General features: G+C 42.8%; 1 protein-coding gene across 3 annotated transcripts; it reads left to right on the forward strand.

Moving 5' to 3' along the window:
• The first annotated feature begins 2719 nt into the window (after positions 1-2719).
• ppp1r16a (protein phosphatase 1, regulatory subunit 16A) lies at positions 2720-19800 on the forward strand. 3 transcript variants are annotated; one of them, XM_056434303.1, is made up of 11 exons: positions 2720-3950; positions 12688-13824; positions 14369-14439; positions 15505-15650; positions 16000-16103; positions 16442-16566; positions 16934-17059; positions 17146-17221; positions 17449-17578; positions 17689-17842; positions 17975-19800. In XM_056434303.1, the coding sequence occupies exons 2-11, from the start codon at positions 13578-13580 to the stop codon at positions 18506-18508; spliced, it is 1713 nt and encodes a 570-aa protein (XP_056290278.1). In that variant the 5' UTR covers positions 2720-3950; positions 12688-13577; the 3' UTR covers positions 18509-19800. The 3 variants fall into 3 exon arrangements, with proteins under 3 accessions (XP_056290278.1, XP_056290279.1, XP_056290280.1); XM_056434304.1 differs by lacking the exon at positions 2720-3950 and adding an exon at positions 6389-6406; XM_056434305.1 differs by lacking the exons at positions 2720-3950; positions 14369-14439 and having other exon boundaries at positions 13720-13824.
• Positions 19801-20684: the final 884 nt, after the last annotated feature.

Here is a 20684-nt window from a genome sequence, read left to right on the forward strand (position 1 = left end):
AATACCCTTCAAACAATTGCGTTTATTTTGAACAATGACCAGAGCAATATTTTCATCGTAGTATCTACATGTAACCCATAGACCATGTTGTGTTCCATTTCAAACCATGAAGACGTTTCTATCGAGAGATATAGTGACACTTGGGAAAGAGGGGACAACTGAACCTGGTGGGGAGGGTGTGGGGGACGAGAAAGAGGATTTCGATTGAGGCTTACGTGCAATCAACAATTTTTCGTGAGCAATATACAAAGAGAATGACGAATATACAAACGTCTAAACAATTACATCATTTAACAATCATTAATTTCAACAGGCTAAATCAAATAAATTTAAATATTTGAGTCAGACGAACTTTTAGATTGCGAGGAAAACAATAAATTGCCACGTTGCCGTGTAGGCTGTTATGTATCCAGGTTAGCCCCAATCTAGAGAGCAAGGCGAGAACATGTAAACTCCACACACGTTTTTTTTCTTCTATTTTGAAGATAATTTACAAATTGTAATTAGTCAGATGACCCAGAATAAATTATTTGGAGACATTATGGTGGTGCTCTGATTGTGCGCCATATTCGAGGGTGTTTTGCGCACAGTGGGGTCTCCCTGGGACTATGCAGGAAGCCATTCAGTGTTGAAAGACTAAGTTTCGGGAATGCATGTCTTTTGTTCATGTTAACGTAGTGCTAATGTGCAAAAGCTTTCTTCCCAGCAAGACAGTGAAAACAAGTTGGATTAGGAGGAACCCCGTTGGCAAACGAGACTGTTCCTGCCCAAAAGAGCTGCTTAGCATGTGAGGAAACACGGAGGCCGATCAACACCAGTTGTGGCTTTTCTGGCGCTTACAAGCTGCGAAGTGTCGTTGTTGGCTCGGACGTTCACACCTTAAGCAGGAGCAATCGTGTTGCCCGGAATTGTTCCCTCAATATAGCTCTGAAACAAAAACGGCTTCACTTAATTCAAGAATCAACCATTTACAGTGAGTTTCTATATTGTGCTATGCGTAGGGACGTCTGACGTTGAGCTGTAGGTTAATTTACTCTAGATTTTTATTTCAATAAGAGATATTTATCCAGATGCGCCGAGGAAACTCTTGAATCAGATTAAAGTGCCACCCACATTTCTCACCATGCAGAAAGACAGAGAAACAAAAGAATTGTAAACAAGGCTATTTCGACATTGTAAGACTTTTCTAACTGGTATCACACAATTTAACTGGGCTTCCATACATACTACAGTCAATTAACCTGCATTTTGTGTGCAACCAGGTAGAAATGAATCCCCTTCAATTTAAATGACCCCAAATCGCACCTGACCACCCCATAATTTAAGTTTAACTTTCAGATTCACAGAGCAAATGGATTATATCCTGTATATGGGGTGATTGCAGAAATAAAGGAGACCATTTGATTTGTGTTGTCTTGCACAGAAGCATTGTTTTCATAATTAATTGCCCTGTGGGGGAAAACTTACCACGTGGATTTGCAGCTTTTGTAAATGTTGCAGTAAAACACAAAATGTTTGGACATGCTATCCAGGTCAGATGTCTTCTCTGACATGGTGAGGAAGAAACCTCCGTCACCTGCTGCAATTAGTACCAGTGGTTTTCTTCTCTGGTTGCCACACACTCAGTTGCATTGCCAGAAAGTTGGCCCCCCTCTAGTGGCCAAAAGTCGGTGAGACGCTTCAATCACATCCTGCTCTGGTCAGAAAGTGGATTTGATGGAGAATTGTGTTTCTTTTAGTGAGCTGGACAGTTAAACATGTACAGGCAAACCTCAACACGATGTCTGGACTCAATTTAAATGACAAACTGTAAAGCTGTCTCTTCCCGTCTGCCAGAGTGCCAGTTAATAGGTTGCGACTGGATTAGGGAGCCACGCATGAGAAGAATGGGAAACCATATGAATAGGATAGCATCCAAGACAGGGCTGTTCACATAGACTGATTGTGTCCACACAAATCCCCCCTAAGCTGCTCTGGGATGCGTCCTGAAATGGAGATGGAGAGGAGGAATGAAGTTTAGCTCTTTGTGAAAGAGACCAGGAAAGCAAGAGGACGTTTTTATTGTGCGCTCACAGCTTCATGACTTCAAGAGTCTTATTTTCCCCTCTGTTTTACTCTCATTTAGTTGTATTCTATTGTTTATTCAACAGGCACACACAAGGATTGCACCAGATATAACTAAAAGCTCGGGAGAGAGGCCTCCAGTGGTGTGCAGGTTGACAAAGTGTACCACACACCAAAAGATTTTAAAATCAGTAGATCTCCGGCTCATAACTGTCTGTCTGTGTTGGCAGCAGATTATAATGGAATCCAGCCACACATCCAACTATCTCAAAATGTATTCTCTTTATTAAATGCAGGAGATTTTACAGGCGCAAGCGTTCCAGCTTGTGTTGAGTACATTGTCGAATAAAAGTATAACCAAGAGGACAAATACACCCTAACAGTTTATTGTGAAAATACTGGAGCACATTCATGTTTAAAAAAAGCAGAGATACAGTATTTCATCTCACATGAACTCTGTGACAAACATGTTTATGCACACAAATACATCCAAGGCATTCTTTGTTGTACCACAATTTCCAGTAGTACAGCTACTTTCATTTTAACATTATGCAGGCTATAGTACTATTTCAGCAATAGATGTCATGTGTACAGAAGGAAGCATAACTCTGTCACACTTCCTTCTGTACACATGACATCTATTGTTTCTGTCCTTCCGGGGAGAGGGATCCTCCTGTTGCTCTCCTGAAGGTTTCTTCCCCTTTTTCTCCATTAAAGGTTTTTTTCTATTTCTTGGGAGTTTAACCTGATCCGATGTGAGGTCCTGGGACAAGGATGTCGTACACACTGTAAAGCCCTTTGAGGCAAATTTGTAGTTTGTGATATCGGAAGATACAAAATAAACACGCATCAGAAATGGTCTTCTTCTCCTCCTCACATTCTCCGCTATATCCATTACATTACTTCCTTGCACCAACGTGTCATGTCCATCTGTAATGTCTGATAATTGTACTTGAAAATATTTATATTATATTATTCTGTCACACTAATACACACTAAATACCTACATGTCAGGTGTGATACTGCAGCAAAGTGCTATGTTGTTGGATATGGTTGCAATGCCAGCTCCATCTGGGATGAGGAAAGGGAAAAGGGATCCACAGTCTCACCAGTGACAGCTCACTTAAAACATTCAGACTGGGTTTTTTTTAAGTATGCACATTAATATTTGCCCAAATCAAACTATTACTCCCTCCCCCTAAAAGTTGAGCAATTCCACAACAGATTTTTCTCTCATCTTGACTACTGCTTACCCTCTTTTAGTTATTTAGTGATGCAGCACTTTACTTATAAGGTTTGGTTCCATGATACCTATTTGATGCTTTAACTAATGTCTGGTAATTAAATTGTGTACTATGTCTCATGCTATTGCATTTTGTTTTTAGTTTGTTTATTGTTATGCACTCTTTCCCGAGTCAAATTCCGTATGTGTAATTTACTTGGCAATAAATAGTTCTGATCCTGATTCGAATTCTGATTCTAATTCCGATTAACATTCTTATTCTAAATCTTATTCCGATTCTGAAACCCCTGTACAGGCTGGCATTTTTAATAACTTTTATTTTTGTTTCTATGGTTGACCATTCCCTGAGATCTTTGGCGTTGTCTATTTCACGCGATGTGTAAATGTGAAGGACCATATCGCTCTGGTGTTGAGAAGTGCAACAGAAGACTGGCCTGAGTGGATGCGTCATTGAGAAGCAACACACAGTTTGCAGACTTGTGGCGCCCCCTGGTGGAGAGTGCGTCCTGCAGGGAGGAGAGAGCGAGAGAGAGAGAGCAGGTCCGGTTGTTATGGTGAAGCATTTATTTCTCCTGGAGCCAAAGGGGACGGCAGCTGATTCAGTTACACAGCGACGGACCCGCACAGGCGCTCCGGCTGACAGGTAAGCTGGCGGCACATTGGTGTCCATCACTTTTCACGTCGACGTCGTACGACCTGCTCAGTTTAACTTGCGTCAGTCAAACTAAACTGTCAACCGGGTGCGCGGAACCTTTTAACTCGGTCAACTCTGGTTGTCGTGTAAGTTGTGTTAGCTGCTCGGTAAGCTAACCCGAGGCTACGGTAACGTTAGCGTGACACAACATCTCACACGACCGACTGCTGTCGCGGCTCAACGACCATTTCTTTTGAAAGCCATAGTCTCCCCAGTTTGGATGGACTCGCCGATGTGAAGTTGTATCCGCACCTGGCCGCGGTGAACAAAACCAGGTATCTTAAATGAACTGTTTCCCTCACCTGTCAGCCACCTGTTGAGCCGTGTGCGCACCGCTCCGGAGGGCAGCGTCATAAACTGCTGCTCGCGGTTAATCCTCTACTCGCCACTGCTAATGCGCCGGCCGCAGTTGCTTTTTAAAATGTGTAAAGCCATTTACAGTGACTGCATCGACTGTAACTTTTAAAGTAAAAGCTACAGGTAGTTTTGCTTTAAGTTCACACATTAATATCAAACGTTAGCGAATCTAACGAACGCAAAGGCTCATTATTTGTATTACGATCAGGCACATCTGTATGGCCTCTATAGTCCGAGCTGCAGCGCGTAGTTCAATGTCAAATGGGTCCGTCCGGGGCTCCAGGTGGAAACAATTATTTGATCAGACCGAATCAAGTAATACGATAATAAAAGTGTATTTATGTTGATAAGCAGTTAATAGTCACAGTCATTTGTCATTATCATTTGTCATTATCTGTGAGGTTTTGGCTGTGGTAAAAAAAACATCAACTTGTGGTGTTGCTCATAAGTGTGGTCAAAGTTCATTTTCCATAGCACTTCCTTGGTATGTATGGTCAAATATGTGCAGGTTTCAGTTTAGCTTCGAGGCCTCTTGATACATAGCATGTTAGCACACGCGCGCACACACACACACACACACACACAGACAGACACAAATACAGAGAGCCCTGCATATTGTCAAAGATCTAGAAGGATCTTAAAAGGTTTGATTATATTTCAACACTGTAATTCAGTGTTACAACAAATGCAGATCCACTGTGTGCATCTGCCATTGTGGTTTTATTTGATACTGTGGAGAGACGAAGACCTGAACCCAGTGAGTGACTTGAGTTAGTTATAATAAAAATGTTTCTTTGACATCATATATATATATATATTCTTTTCTTTGTGATAAGATTATTTCAACATGTCAAATTACCAGAGCAAGTCTTTAAAGGTCAAACAGTATTTGCTAAGGTTTGGCTCTGTGTTACATTCCTTCTCTGGTGCATAACTCCCCCTCATCTGTTTTTACCGAGGCATTTCTTTACCACCACGGGGGTCTAAATGTGAGAGATTCTGCAGGTGGATGTCACATCATCTCATCCCATGGTCTCCATTGAAATATTCTTTATGCCTAATATCCGCTCCAACTCTGTGCCTGCATGACGCGACCCTACTTCCTGCTTCGGAGCTGTCAGAGGAGTTAAAAGTAGGCTAGTCTGTCTGCCTCCTCCCCATCCTTCCTCCTTGTACCCTGCTCTATCTCCCTCACATTCTTTCCTCCACATCCTCTAGTCCTCTCCTTCCATATCCTGTCCTCCAGAAAAAGCTTTGACCCTTTGTATGTTTGTCAATATGTCTCAGGATGGATCTACCTATCTATATATAGATATATTTACATATATCTATATACTTATGTAAAACTCCACCACAAATGCACACTGTCCCCCCCCCCCCACCCACCCCATGGCCACTTGCTCTCTGGCTACTCTGTGGCATAACTGGCATTTCTGAGTGATTATAAGGAGCAGCTTAAACTATAACACATGACAGGACCACGATGTAACCACCTCTTCTCAAGTAGATCCCCCTCCCACGCTCTATTGCAGTATTTCCCCGGGAGGGTTGCAGTTTTGCAGATTATTGCAGATTATTTTTTCCTATGAATTGATCCATTTGTAATAGTTTTGGTCTCCAAACTGTCAGAAAGTAGCAAAGAAATGCCGGGGAACCCAAGGTGTCCTCTTCAAATGCTTTTCTTCCACTTACAGCTAATAATAGAAGTGCCACTTCCTTTATTTTTTAAGTTGCACATTAATGGTTCAAAACAACCTTTCTGATTATTCGGCAGGCAGTTCAGGTCCCCTGGCATTGGTTCAGATTGTCGGCGGGATCGGTCACAAAGCGTCAAGCTGCATTGACTCAGCATTGTTTGCGCCAACCAACAGGATGGTGCCGCAGGTCACATCAAATCTCACACCGGGCTGGCGGTCGTACACAACAGCTGAGCAATGTCATTCCATGATGGCAAACCATGAATGATGCACATCGCGCTGATGGCCTATTTCCAGTGGAGATTTAAGGCTGAGCAGGAGTTTTAGCTGTGTCTGTTCTCTTGTGTTCTTGTAAGTTCAGTCGCAAGTGTTTAAAACTTAGGTGCCACCCACTGGATGAATGTATGAGCTTCAGTTTGTGTGTGTGCGTGTGTGTGTGTGTGTGTGTGTTCATACTGCTCTATTCATTCCAGCTGTTGAATGAACGTGTATGTTCTTCAGCAGGTGTAGACGGCCCTTCCTGTTAGATCACAACATGGAAATAGCAGACAAATGTTAGATTGATGTAGGGACAGTTTTCCAAACGCAGAACTGTTTTAGTTGTGTGTGTGTGTGTGTGTGTGCGTGCGCGCTCTGTCAGGCCAGAGTTGGTAAAATATCAGTGATCTCACCGTCTCCTTTCCCATCTGTCTGGGCTCTGCCTGACTCAGAGAATCAATTCAATTCAATTCAGTTTATTTGTATAGCCCAATTTCACAAATTACAAATTTGTCTCGGAGTGCTTTACAATCTGTACACATAGACATCTCTGCCCCAAAACCTCACATCGGACCAGGAAAAACTCCCAAATAACCCTTCAGGGGGAAAAAAAGGGAAGAAACCTGGAGGAGAGCAACAGAGGAGGATCCCTCTCCAGGATGGACAGATGCAATAGATGTAATCACAAGGCTCTTACACTGTTTACCCACCATGTGTACAGGGGATTAATTTATAAAACCACCGAATAAGAAGCTTCCTCAAGTCCGGTTGCTGCATCACCATAAGTTCTCAATCGACCTGTTAGGATGCAGACTGAGCTAGATTTGCAGGATACAGAGAGATGTATGAGTTGAGATCACAACATCGCAGAAAAGTTGGTGTTCATTTTTACTGTATTTTTTTTCCATTCAATATTTAATTGATTGAACTACCTGTTGTTCAATTCAGTTTATTTGTATAGCCCAATTTCACAAATTACAAATTTGTCTCGGAGTGCTTTACAATCTGTACACATAGACATCCCTGCCCCAAAACCTCACATCGGACCAGGAAAAACTCCCAAATAACCCTTCAGGGGGAAAAAAGGGAAGAAACCTTCAGGAGAGCAACAGAGGAGGATCCCTCTCCAGGATGGACAGGTGCAATAGATGTCATGTGACCAGAAGGACAGATTTAGAGTTAAAACACATTCAATGAATATGACAGAGTGTATGAATAGTTCATAGTAGGCATATTCCACGATGGAGACCTCCACGATCCATCAGGCAGATGGCGGTGGGGAGGAGGAGTGGGCGGAGTCTCAACAGTGGGCGGAGTCTCAACAGGACAGTGGCGTAGTCAGGAGCAGGAATTCCACGACCCAGACCTCAATGATCCATCAGGCAGATAGGATCTATGTCGGCTCATAGGGTCCGATGACCCCATGAGACGTGGAGTCAAAAGGACTCGGGAGAAAGCAGAGTTAGTAACGTGTAATGAGAGATGAAAATTCATCCTAAGGAGAGAAAAAGAGGAGATAGGTACTCAGTGCATCCTAAAACGTCCCCGGCAGCTATAAGCCTATAGCAGCATATCAAGGGCTGGACCAGGTGAACCTGATTCAGCCCTAACTATAAGCTCTGTCAAGAGGAAAGTCTTCAGTCTACTCTTAAACGAGGTGACTGTGTCTGCCTCCCGGACTGAAATTGGAAGCTGGTTCCATAAAAGAGGAGCTTGATAACTAAAGGCTCTGGCTCCCATTCTACTTTTTAAGACTCTAGGAACTACAAGTAGTCCCGCATTTAGTGAGCGTAGCTCTCTAGTGGGGCAATATGGTACTACAAGCTCCTTAAGATATGATGGTGCATCACCAATCAAGGCTTTGTACGTTAAGAGAAGAATTTTAAAAGTGATTCTTGATTTTACTGGGAGCCACTTGTTCGTTGTTAGTGTAGTAATAGCCATTTCGGCCTAATTGATGTAGAATTCCACAGTATTCGTTAGGGCCACACAGTTAATCAAATTTGTATCTGGTTCGCAATATAGGCAAAATGCAATTTTCAAATAGCAAGAGTCACAATATTTGTTGAAAGCCAAATGTGTGAAATTACCATTTTAAAATTGAATATTGTTGTGCTTCAAACCATATTCATTTAAATATGCTTGTCAATGAAATGAGACTGGTGATGTAAAAAGTCATCATCTTTTCTAATATCATGTAACGTATCGCAATGATCAAAATCGTTCGTCCTGACATTGTGTTTGACCTTTGAATGGGACGTACCCGAATGTACCCAGAAGCTGTCAATCTGTCATTCCTGCTCCTATTTGGCTGCTGATAAGTGAGGGACAGCAGGCTGATTAGTGCCAGACAGCCGGCTGAGACTGACTGAGCTGCTCGTCTGTCAGAGCAGGACAACAATCTCATGCTGAGAGGATCTCCAAGGCACTTTTCTTTTTTTCACCACACCCTGGCTTTTACTTTGTTTAGTTTCTTTCTCCAAATGATGGCCCACAACTCCAACCCCACGAGGCTACTTCCAGAGCTCTCTCCACTTTCAGCCTCTAAAGCATACACTGAACTGAAGGGTTATAGTTAAGAGAGGGTCAATTTAAAAATAAGACCACATGGCCCGTTTGATGCAAACACTTGTGTTAAGTATTGGTTTACTCAGACGGAGCCCAAAAAAGGAGGAGCGGTGACTGAAGTACTAGGCTTCCAGGCTCATTTGGTTATTCCCATTTGAATAAATTTATTCAATGTAAAAAATAAATATTCCAAGTAGCTAATTTCCCCTTATCATGTACCCCCTTCAGTTGTTCACTATGGTGAGATGCATCATTACCATAAAAATAGCCACACGTATTTGATCATATCTGGATACATTCAGCTAATATTTTGTGTCAGGATTTGTTTAAAGGTGAACATCCTGGGTTACAGCCCGTTGGATCAATGAAAGTGTGTGGTTCATATTTAGATCCTCGAGTCCTGTGGCATACTAATCTCTACTCCAGTGTCTGTAAGCCGAGCCAGTGTCATCGTGTGATGATGAGAATGATGCCCGGCTTGTAGGATTGGGTGAACCTAGTGGTATGACATAAAACGCAAATATTTATTTGGACCTGTGTTCTTGGTGGAACATGATGTGTCTTTTTTTGTTTGTGTCCCTGGAGCAGTACACATCGTGCTGTCTGAGGCTCTGTTCAGCTCCATTCCCTCGATACCCTGCACTGATTGGTTTGGGCCGAGATTTGAAGTGTTCATCTCGCTCTGCCAAGACGGCTTATCAGGAGACATTGTACTATGCCCTGAGTGTGCGTTTTCATGTAAATGTGTAATGAATGAGAGCATCTGTGTCACTTTGCATCTGTGTGTGTGTGTGCGTGTGTGTGTGTGTCAAAGTTGGACTATATGTAAAGTGTGCATGTTTCTTTACAGTTTTTGTTTTTGTTTTTTGTACTAATGTGTAAATATCATGATTAATTCTTATTGCCACCAACATAACTAAAGACTGATCATGTGTTTTTATATACCACCATTCAGCAAAGCTGGATGCACTTCTAATGTAGCAGCATATATCAACAGGTAAAATCTACTTGGCTCCTAAAGGGTCTATTGGGGTCCATTAAGAAACACGTTGTCAAATGAATCAAGACTAAGATTGTTTGACAGATGATATTCAGACACTAGCAATAGACAGATAGAAAAGGTCTGTGTTCGTTGGTGGTGGGCTTTTGAATATGCCGATACCTTTAACACTGGCCAGAAATGAGTTTAAATGTAAATGACTTCTCACCAACTACAGCTTCACTTTGTTTTCCTGTTTTAAAGGAGCACTAAAGTCTCTGATCTAACAATACACAGAAGTACCATTGACCTTAAGATTCTAGAAAAGCTATGTCTTCACAGGTCATATATTTTTAAGTACAGTACGTATTGGACTTCAAGCTCTATCGCGTCTGCACAGATCCTGCAGTCAGGTGAGGCACAACGCTGCCGGGCGGAAACACAGTAAAACAACCTGATCACTGATTGGTGCTAAAAGAAAAGTAGATGGATGCCGATGCCGCTCAGTGTGTGGCCCAAACTGTCAGCTGCAAGCTGCCATATTCATAATTGTGAATTTGTAGCGAGTTCATGGTAGATTTATAACTCAGAAATCTTGTTCACGTCTCCCAGAATGTTACAGAATTCCAATGAAGGTAATATTATAAATCCAAATCAAGGCCATCAAACCAGACCCCGCAATGATTATGATTCTGCTTGTTTGTCTTAGCATTTCCATGTGAACTGTTAGTGGACTCCAGTCAAACAATACTATGAACTTGTAATCACCTTATGAAGCTTCTAGTTTGCACATAGCAACAGATTAATTAAGAAGCTGTATTGTAACGTGCAGATTTCCCAATCTTTCTTCATGCCATTTTGCCTCCACTGCATTTCACAGGATTAATACTAATAATGTCTGAGTCATCTGGAATGTGAGTCAGATGCAGCCTTGTGAGTATTAACTCTTCACAAATGAGTTTTATTTGTGAGGCACACAATACTAACGTTTAAGATTGAGATATTTATTCCACTGATCTTTCAGATTGTGTTAGGTATTACCGCACTAATACAGCAGTTAAGTTCCTGCAAGGATTTCTCCAATCCTTTCTCCCTTTTAATTTAAGCCCCTAAAATACCACAACACATGTTCCCTTTTTCATTTGTTAACGGGCTGAAAACACCAAAAATAGATTAAGCTACTAGACCTCGCCATTATTGTTCCTTCCGAGTTTTGTTTCTTTCCCGTTGACCATTTAACAAGAACATGGACTTTGGACACTTTTTTTCCCTGAAGGAGGAAGACTTGTGAATCACCCGATGGATTATTGGCATTATAAATGAACCTAGCATGTTTTGACCCTGTTCCAAGTCCATGTTCATGTGTGTATTGTTTGAATGAATGATCCGTGTTGTGGCCCGAAGTCTAAGAGGGAGAGTTAAGCTTATTACCTCAATCTAAGGAAATCCTTACATTGTAGCTCGTGACAAAGGGTGAGAGGTTAGCTATCCTAAAAATAGTATGACGGCATAGTCAAGGAACAAATGACTAAAGTATGCCTTTCCTCAGGGCAAGAACTATTGAGATTTTAGTTGGCAAGGAAATGGGCCTAGTGGGAACTGACTGGTTGTTCTCTCTGAGTGCATGTTAATAAGAGAGATAGCCTCTGTTCCTGACGTGGCTTACACTACTTGGTAGTTATGCTGCAGATAGTCTGTTAGATACACTGTTATTCTTCAAGTCGTAAGTGTGTCATATGTTTGAGTACTTTTTTACAAAGGGTTTATAATGTGGAGCTCATGGTTAATATACTGCTCTATGAATCAGTTATAAGCGTTATAAGCCATAAATGAATAAGAGGATTTGTGGTTGCTGGATTGTGAATAAGTCCCGTTGTCGGCTGTTAATCCTCCTCCAGCAGGACACTTGATGCACTTTTTACAGTAGTAGTTTATTTAATCAGATAAAAAACATTCAGTGACCTGCACAACTTCTGGAACATGCAGAGAATAACTAATACAATAAATGTATTCACTCCACAAATGTATATGAATAGATTAATAACCCTCCTTTTACCAAACAGAAAGGGTAAACAGCAGCCAGAGGGAATCTTCTCAACTAGGCAACCCACAAGTGTCATTATGGGTTATAGCTGGTCTATAAACCATTAATAAATGATTTACTAATGATTTACGAACCACAGTTAAGTCTAATAATGTCTTTGTGTATATATGTATTTACATACATATATATATCAGCTGATTCATCGAGCGATGGGGTTCACCCACCTTCTCAGGTACTTGGCCGCTGGCTGCAGAGGCTCTGTGGCCCAGGACTACTGTCTTGTCAGTCACTCTCTCTATCTCACTGAGTGCCTTTAGTTGACCTTCCTCTCAGCGCTCACAAGCCCAGGCCTAAATAATAAATGAGTTGCTTGGAAAGAGCAGAGTGCGTGTGAGCCCAGGTGAGTTACTTGGGAAGTTTAACGAAAGGTAACGAGAGCGAGGTTGCCAGGGCTAGTACTCGCACTGGGATGTGACACTGAAACTCGTGACATCCCAGATATTTAGTCGCTCCTCTGCCACATCAGTCTTGCCCACTTGTGTGTGTCAATGGCAGCAAAGGTTGTGTCGGGCTGCATGGTGTGTCAATCATTAATGAAACACGTCCCACTGTCTCAGGTTTCCTCCGGGAGAGGAGTGGGAGAGGAGGGAGTGGGTGGAAGGAGCTCAGGGGTTAAAGATAACAGGATTAAGAGAGCAGTGTGCACACATTATACTGTAACAAGGCACTCACACTTTTTTCTCTCCCTGCCTCTTTTTCTCTCCTCTCTCTCTCCGCTCACAGTTGTAGACAGAAGACGATGTTATTGAGGGCCTGATCATTGACACATTCGTTTCCAGCCAAACAGTCCACCAACAACAACAACAACGACAAGTTGACTTTGGAATAGTCTCTACTCGCCACCATGGGATACTTGAATCCTGCCACTGCATAGTTGGCCTGTGTGAATCCTGCGGAGGCCCCTTTTCAGTTCTTCCTACCTTGTGTATTTATGTCCACTGACACCATATTCTCACGATGGATTGTCAAAGTCTTGCCCCTCTGTTGGATCAAAGTCTTGGACACAGTCACCACCATTTTGGATTAGAGGTTCTGACAGAGCATCCAACCTGGAGAATAGTTTGACTCCGCCTTTCTTGCACTATCTTTTCCCTCCGTCTCTGTCTTCCCTCGATGGCTCATTGGCCAAGTTACCAACAGTTGATATGGATGGGAGGACTGACCAATCCCCAGCTTGGATGATAATATTTTGGACATCTTTTCCCCTCCTTTTTTCCCATGGCACGATAAGAGTTGTATCATCTGAAAGATGGGAAAGAGACATTGCAGCGATTATTTGTGTTGCTTACACCTGAAATCATGGAGATATCCTTCACGTGATTGCGCAATATAATTTCTTTTTGGTTTCATCGAACTTTGGACATTTCTGCAGCTTGCTTGAGTTTTTTCTTGTTCATATATTTACAGATAAGCAGCAGTATCTGTTTGTGCTCTCCCATAGGCCCTAACGTAGGCCTGGTTGGCCTCACAGAAGGGCCTCTTTAAGGGACACGGGGATATGAGAAGTTTGAGAACCTGAAACTTTTCTATTTAACATCCTTTGGGACGAAGAAAAACAAACAAGAACAGAGAAGCGGAGCCACCGTGACAGTCCTTTACCGGGTTGTGGAGGCATGGCAGCAGAGCACAGCGAGCTGCTGGCTGAGATGGCCACAGTTGGGCGTTTGAGTGCCACCGAACGCCTGAAGCACGCCCAGAAGCGCCGCACTCAGCAGCTGAAAGGATGGGCGCAGATGGAGAAGGATGGAGCACGAGGGTCAAGGGCAAAAGCGGATAAGAAGAAGGCTCGCACCACCAAAGTTACATTTCCCACGTCCATCACACTGCTAGACGCAACTGCACGCAATGACCTGGAGGAGGGTAAGTAGAAACACACTCGAGTAAAGCAAGGCATTTAGAGAGCCTTCAATATTTTGGACTGAAGAAATTTAACACAACATAAATAAGTCAAAGCAACTCCAGACAGGATGAGAAGTGATATTGGACTATCCTATACGGGACTAATCTGCGACCATCCTCCTCAGACCAATCCAAATCTTCTAACCTGTGAAAGCAGCCGCTGCATCTGGCTCCTTTGAGCTGTGTTGCCTTTCCTGGTATGAAGCGCGTGTCAGCCGAAGTCACGGTGCTCCATAAAATGTGAATTAAAGGAAGTGAATCATGCATAATGTTTACTGACCAGGTCACATTTAAATTGTAATAGGAGAGGCATTTGGTTTTAAATGGCATTACTGCCAGCCACAGGGTCAAAGGTTAATCATAGTGGCAAAGCTTCTACGTTCATCATTAACAGACAGGCATGCCGTATAATTTCTTACATCTATTTAGACCAGAGAGATGTGTGCAAAGTGGTATAGCGTTTATCTGGAAGGACTGTGTCTGTGTGTGTGTGTGTGTCTTCTAGTTAGGGAGCTTCTTAACACTGGTGTCAGCCCAGATCTGGTCAACGAGGATGGACTGACAGCCTTACATCAGGTACAGACACACACAACACACACACACATACCTAGCTGTGTCTCCAATGCAGTGACAAGGACACAATCCCTCACTGGCCTGCCACCTGCAATTACTGCCAATTGTGTTTACTAGAATGCACAACTAAGCCAGTGATATGGTGACAAGGGAATAAATATGTTGCTCGTGTGCCCCACCTAATTATTCCTTTATAGTCATTGAGTACCTCACTGTTTACTGTAAACACACCTCTGCAAGCATTCAGGGGTTTAAGTGCCCACCTGTTTTAACATACACCGGTACCCACACTCACAGCTACACACACTTGCAGCCTTCCAATAGATGGGATGAGGGCACCTACATAGTTTAGCACCAACACTGTGTGACCTTAGCGAGGCAGGTCACCTTTTGAGCAGCGTGCATGTTGATGGTGTGTGCGGTCACAGCTCTCAGCTCACTAAGTACTGTTTGCCTTTATTGCGTCTGAACCGCAACTTATCTTAAGTCAGTTTACATGAACACACTGATTCATTCCCACTATTTTAGTTCCAAGAGGCGTTTTTGGACAGAGTGAGGGCAGCTTGCTTCAGCTTACATTCCTTTCCTGAACATTTATAGTCTGATTCTAGAATAAACCATCGTAACAAGATTCCTGAGTTTTATTTGCCGTGACCTTTGAAACACACAAATTCAAAAGCTACACAGAAATCCTGACTATTGACTTTTTCTCCCTTCCTGGTTTTCTCTCTGTCGTTTATGTCTCTTTATGAATCAACCCACACACATGGTACAATGAATTCATTAGAATTTGTGAGCACAGAGAACTCTTTCTAAAAGCAGTTGATCCTGCTCTTACCCTTGGAAAACTCTGTGTTTACACAGCAGAGGGCTGGGCCATGTCTGCAAATTCTTATATAACTCAAACCAGTGTATTATTTTCCATAAATGCTTCTGCATGGATTAATCAATTTCTCTCCATCCTTGTCTTCCTATAGTATACTTTTTTTCTGTTGTGGCCTATCCCTGATTTCTGCTTCACATTCATTTCTACATGTTCATACGTCTGCATCTTCCCTCTCGTCGCAGTGCTGCATTGATGACTTTGTGGAGATCGTGCGGTGCCTGCTGGACGCTGGCGCCTGTGTGAATGCCTGTGACAGTGAGCTGTGGACACCGCTGCATGCTGCTGCCACCTGTGGACACACTGCATTAGTGCAGCTCCTGATTCAGTCGTGAGTTTTCCCGTGAATTTCAGCCCCACGTTCAGAAATCCTTCATCCCATAGAATGTGTTTCTTTACGTTGTATATGTTTTGTAGCAACTGTGTTGTGTTAAATGTTGCTTTCTAAAATATAAATTCAGCTTCAATGCAGAAAGGATATTTTTTTTCTGGACCAAACCGACGAAGAGCCTTCTTGGCGGGAGTCTACTTTACATGAACAATGCAAATATGGATGCAGCCTGGCTTGCCAAACACTTTGCAAGTTTATGAATATTCCTGAGTGGCTGATTACATCAGTGTTCCAGTTTGGCACTGGAATTGAAGTGTGTGTGTGTGTGTGTCTGTGTGTGTGTTTCTAGTGGGGCTGACCTGCTGGCTGTTAATGCGGATGGCAACATGCCCTACGACCTCTGTGAAGATGAGGCCACCCTTGAGCTGCTGGAGATGGTTATGGCTGAACAGGGTCAGTAAGATGAGTCACAACCTGTTATTTATTTATTTATTGTTTAGTACCAATATTAGTTAAGATATTTTTTAGCTGTCGTCCCTGGGTGAAGGCCACAAGTGCTGCGCAGGTTACAGGGATAAAAGATCAGTTTATCACAACCGTACACTCCTTACTCTTTAAAAAAAAGAAAAGAAACATTGCAATACAAACGGAACAGAAGAGCAATACAGCAGTCCCACTTCGGAGCACACGATCAGCAATCCCAGTACCATGAACAACAGACAGTTCATCAGTACAAGTGAATTGCCAGAAATGTGTGTAGTTTTTTTCATAGCATTTATTTTCTTGTGTAGGGATAACTCAGGATCGTATTGATGAATGTCGAGGGGCTAAAGAGTCGACCATGCTGGCTGACATTCGGGCTCTGCTTCAGAGCGAAGCGGACTTGAATGCACAGGACGCTAACGGAGATACACTGGTGAGATGAAGGAACATCTACTGTATACATGAAGACGATTAAAGAATTATAAATTAGGATGTGACGGGCCAGGGATTTTAACCATATTCATAAGCAACCAAAATCATAAGGATTTGCTCAAAGTTAAAGGGCTGGTCAAAGTCTAACATTTTGACATGAATTTTTATGATTCTTTTTTATTCAAGATCTTGAACAGGTCAACATCAAAAACATTTCAGGTTCAAATTTGAGTATAAAATGCAACAATCGCTCCAGTTTTCTATTTTTTTTCTGAATGCATTTGGACATTGTCTTCGACACAAGGTGTATTTCAAGAGCCTCCTGAAAAGTCAACACTTGACTGACCAATGTTGACCGTCTCTCCCAGCTCCATATAGCGTCGGCTAACGGCTACGTGTCGGTGGCCGAACTGTTGCTCGAGCACAGAGCGCCGGTGGAGGGAAAGGACTCTGATGGCTGGACGCCGCTACATGCCGCCTCCTGCTGGGGACAAGTAGGTGCTGCATACAGACTTAAAGAGAAGAACCTCCCACTTCTCTGAAATTACCCATTAATGGGGTTGTTTGCATTGTTCCTTAGATCCAAATGGTGGAGCTGTTGGTGGCTAATGGAGCCAGTTTGGAGACAAAGTCTCTGCTGGAGGAGACTCCTCTGGGTAAGACCAGAAAGACCTTTAGTCCTGTATCGCCTCGTAAACAAAATGATGTAAATTACGGTACCTTTCACTTTGAATTATGTAATGCAAATCCACTTTCTCAAGCGTAGCCTGTGCTGAAATAGGAACTAATTATCATGACTCATTTCCTAAATGTCTCTCATTTATAGCCTTCTTTCTCATTTATACCTTCCAGTGTCTAACCTTTGCTGCTACTCACTTTCCAGATGTGTGTATGGATGAAGAGGTCAGAAGCAAACTGATGGACCTGAAGCACAAACATGATGCCATCATGAAGAGCCAGGACCGGCAGAAGAGCACCCTGCAGAGACGAGCCTCGAGTACTGGCAGCAGAGGGTGAGAGGGCACAGGAGGCCACAGAGCCCAAGGGAGCCAGGACAGGAAAACTAATCTCAGTTAGAGCGCTTGATCTTTACGGCTCCCCTTCCTCTCGTTTGTCTCGACAGTAAGGTGGTACGTCGCGTCAGTGTCAACGAGCGCTCCAGTCTGTACCGACGGGAGCACCACAAAGAGGCCATGGTGTGGCAGGAGCGTGGCCGACAGCCAGAGCCTCAGGACGACGATGAGGACAGACAAACGGACAACGAGCTGGTGACCCTGGTGTGTAGACTTTTTAATGCATTTTAGGAAAATGTATCCCGTTATTAAAGTTTGGATTTTTTATTCGCCACACAATTTTGTGTTGAAGCCGATTACACTTCTATGTGTTCTTTAATGTTCTCCGTGTTTCAGGCTGCCGGTGCTGGAGCCACAGAACGTTTAGAGGAACTGGAGGCTGCAGACCGGAAGATTGTGTCCAGTGTCGGTAACGGAGACTCCTCTGTTTCGCTGGCCTCCTCTGTACCCGGAGAGCTGTGGACTGGTGGGGGTCTCATGGAGCGCAGCGCCTCGTACCAGCTGTGCCCTGCATCTGGAGCTGGGTTGGGGTCGACAGGAGGAGAGGGGGCGGACAGTATGACTCGGGAGAAATCGCACCACACACTGGCTGACCTGAAACGGCAGCGGGCAGCTGCCAAGCTCAATAAGTACCCAGCACCTCCCCCGCCGCTGTCTCCTCCCTTAGAGGAGGAGCCTTCTGGATCAACGGCCGAGGTGGCAGAATCTGAGGCCCAGCCAGAGCTCCAAATGACCCCGAGTGCAGAGGAGGTAGCCTCCCCAAACCAGGTATATTTCACCCCAGCCAGCGGAGACCCTCCTCTTCTGAAACTCACAGCTCCTGAGGAGGACCAGTCCAACATAAAGGAGCCTTGCTGTGGACTCATGTAGACTCTTTCTCACACACACACACACACACACACACACACACACACACACACACACACACAGGCGTTTTACACTCCAAAGTGGCGAACACCTTTCAAAAAACGCCTGCTTGAAGTAAATCATTGTAGACTAAATTTAAGGCCACATGCCAATGAGGATGTGATCGACTGCATTTCAGTGAACTGAAGAGGAATCTTTGTGCTTATTTGTCATTTAGTTATCTCTTTTTTATCAACACAAGACACACTTTACACTAAAGGTCCAAGTATTCCCTGTTGCTTCATCTTGATTTATGACTGCCCGATAAGATGTTAGGCAAGCAAATATTTACTTTGCTCTGCCTTTGTTCGTTACCTAACTTATCTCTTAATACACTGCTCAACTACTGTATATTGACATTTCCTTATTGACAAGCCTATCATGTCAAAGTGGAATCAACCGCAAAAAGCTGAATTTGAATGGCAGTTCAAGATTATTTGTTTTAAATTATGAATGAGATGATGTCTTCTTTACTGAGTGCTTTGATGGTGCGTGATACATTTACATAATAAGACTGGGGTTGTGTGTGGTTGAGAGAGTGTTTGGTCGGGACAGCTTCAGTATACGGTAAAGCTACATTGAATTTACATCAGTGCAAAGATGAAGTGAAGGACTGTTCCCATGCTTGATTCATTTTTTTTCTTGGACTGAAAATATGGTGGGGTTTCTTTTTTAATTACTTTTCCAGTGCACAGAAAAGCCTCCTTCTCAACATGCGTAATGGTGCATGATTTGTAAATCAACTGTTTGTCATTAAAATAAGATGTGAGATCATATATGTATATTTAAATCAGTGGACAATTTTCTGAGCCCCTCATTCTCATTTCTAGATTTCTATTTTTTGTCAGTATTTCTATTTTTCTACTCTCTGAATGGAATCACATTATTTATTCTATCTGATACTGAATACGACTGGGGGTGTACAGTGTACATTTTTTTGTAAAGATTAAAGAATGAAGGTAAATTATTTATCTAAGTGATGATACATCACTTTTTCTTCTTGACAAACTAAGTAAAATTGTATTTCCTTTGTCAAAGGTTGGTGCCTTGTTCAGCTGCTAGATTTGATTTAGGTTTGCAACACTTGCACGAAGTCCCTCGTGTATATTTGGCGAGCAGTGGGATAACATTAAATATCATTCTTCAACTTGATGTGCTGCCAGTGCACTCTCTGTATCGCAATTCCATTTTGTTAGTGATTTTTACTGAGCACTGTTTAGAAAAACTAAATATATAAAACATGTTTTCTCAAATGATTTTTGTATTTTTCTTTTATTGATCTGAGCATTACGTGTAGGTATTGTTTAAAGAGATGGAATCCAATCATCATGGTGGCTTGCTTTAAGTGTTTTGGGGCTTTTTATACATTAGACAGGGTCAAATAATGACCTCATGGTTAGAGGAGACGACGTTGAGGATGTCTCCCACTTGTGGTGAGCAGTTGCCCAATTTACACACTTGCTCCCCCGATGCCCTTTCTCTTCCCCTTGCATCATGTGGTTACTCACTTTCAGCACATCTTGAATGTCCCAGTCGGTTCTGATCCACCTGCCAGGGCAGCACATGATATACACACAGTAAACACTTTCGTACAAATACATTTCATAAAATAAAAAGTATTGCAAGAGGATGATTCTGTTTTGTGTTATTATAATTTGCTGCACTCCATGCACTTAAAAAAAAAAGTCCAGGACATGTTTTGAGTGGCCTTGTTGACAGCTGTACATGGGGCGTAACAAATATAACACCTTTATGTTCAGACAGGAATGTGAGCCGAGGCTGCTGAGCGACAGAGAGCTGTTTTGAAGTGTTTTCTATATTGCGATGTTGATCTGTCTTAAAACATTTGGTAAAGGCGAAATGGATCAGACTGTCGTGTGATGCTGCCAAAAATACGCATTGGCATGACAGAAAGTCGCCGGTTCATCACATGCTCGCCTGTGAACCCTTTTGGATTGAGGTATCAGATGTCATTCCCCAAGCCCTTTCAAAGACATCTGAGAGTTTCTCTTCCTCACACACAGGTAGCTAATTCTGTAGCTCACTTTGTCTTGTTCCAAAAAATAAAGACATACAAAGCAAGAGTCTTGCATCACTGCGTTTACCAACATCCTGAACATTAACTCATGTCTCTTGTTGT

The sequence above is a fragment of the Pseudoliparis swirei genome, chromosome 16, assembly GCF_029220125.1.
Source record: "Pseudoliparis swirei isolate HS2019 ecotype Mariana Trench chromosome 16, NWPU_hadal_v1, whole genome shotgun sequence".
Classification (NCBI taxonomy): Eukaryota; Metazoa; Chordata; class Actinopteri; order Perciformes; family Liparidae; genus Pseudoliparis; species Pseudoliparis swirei.

Bases quoted from the DNA above. Each gene is read 5' to 3' on its own strand.
- ppp1r16a (XM_056434303.1), top strand. From the start codon at position 13,578: ATGGCAGCAGAGCACAGCGAGCTGCTGGCTGAGATGGCCACAGTTGGG. The intron at 13,825-14,368 runs GTAAGTAGAAAC...TGTGTCTTCTAG, and splicing joins ACGCAATGACCTGGAGGAGG to TTAGGGAGCTTCTTAACACT. The intron at 17,843-17,974 runs GTGTGTAGACTT...TCCGTGTTTCAG, and splicing joins ACAACGAGCTGGTGACCCTG to GCTGCCGGTGCTGGAGCCAC.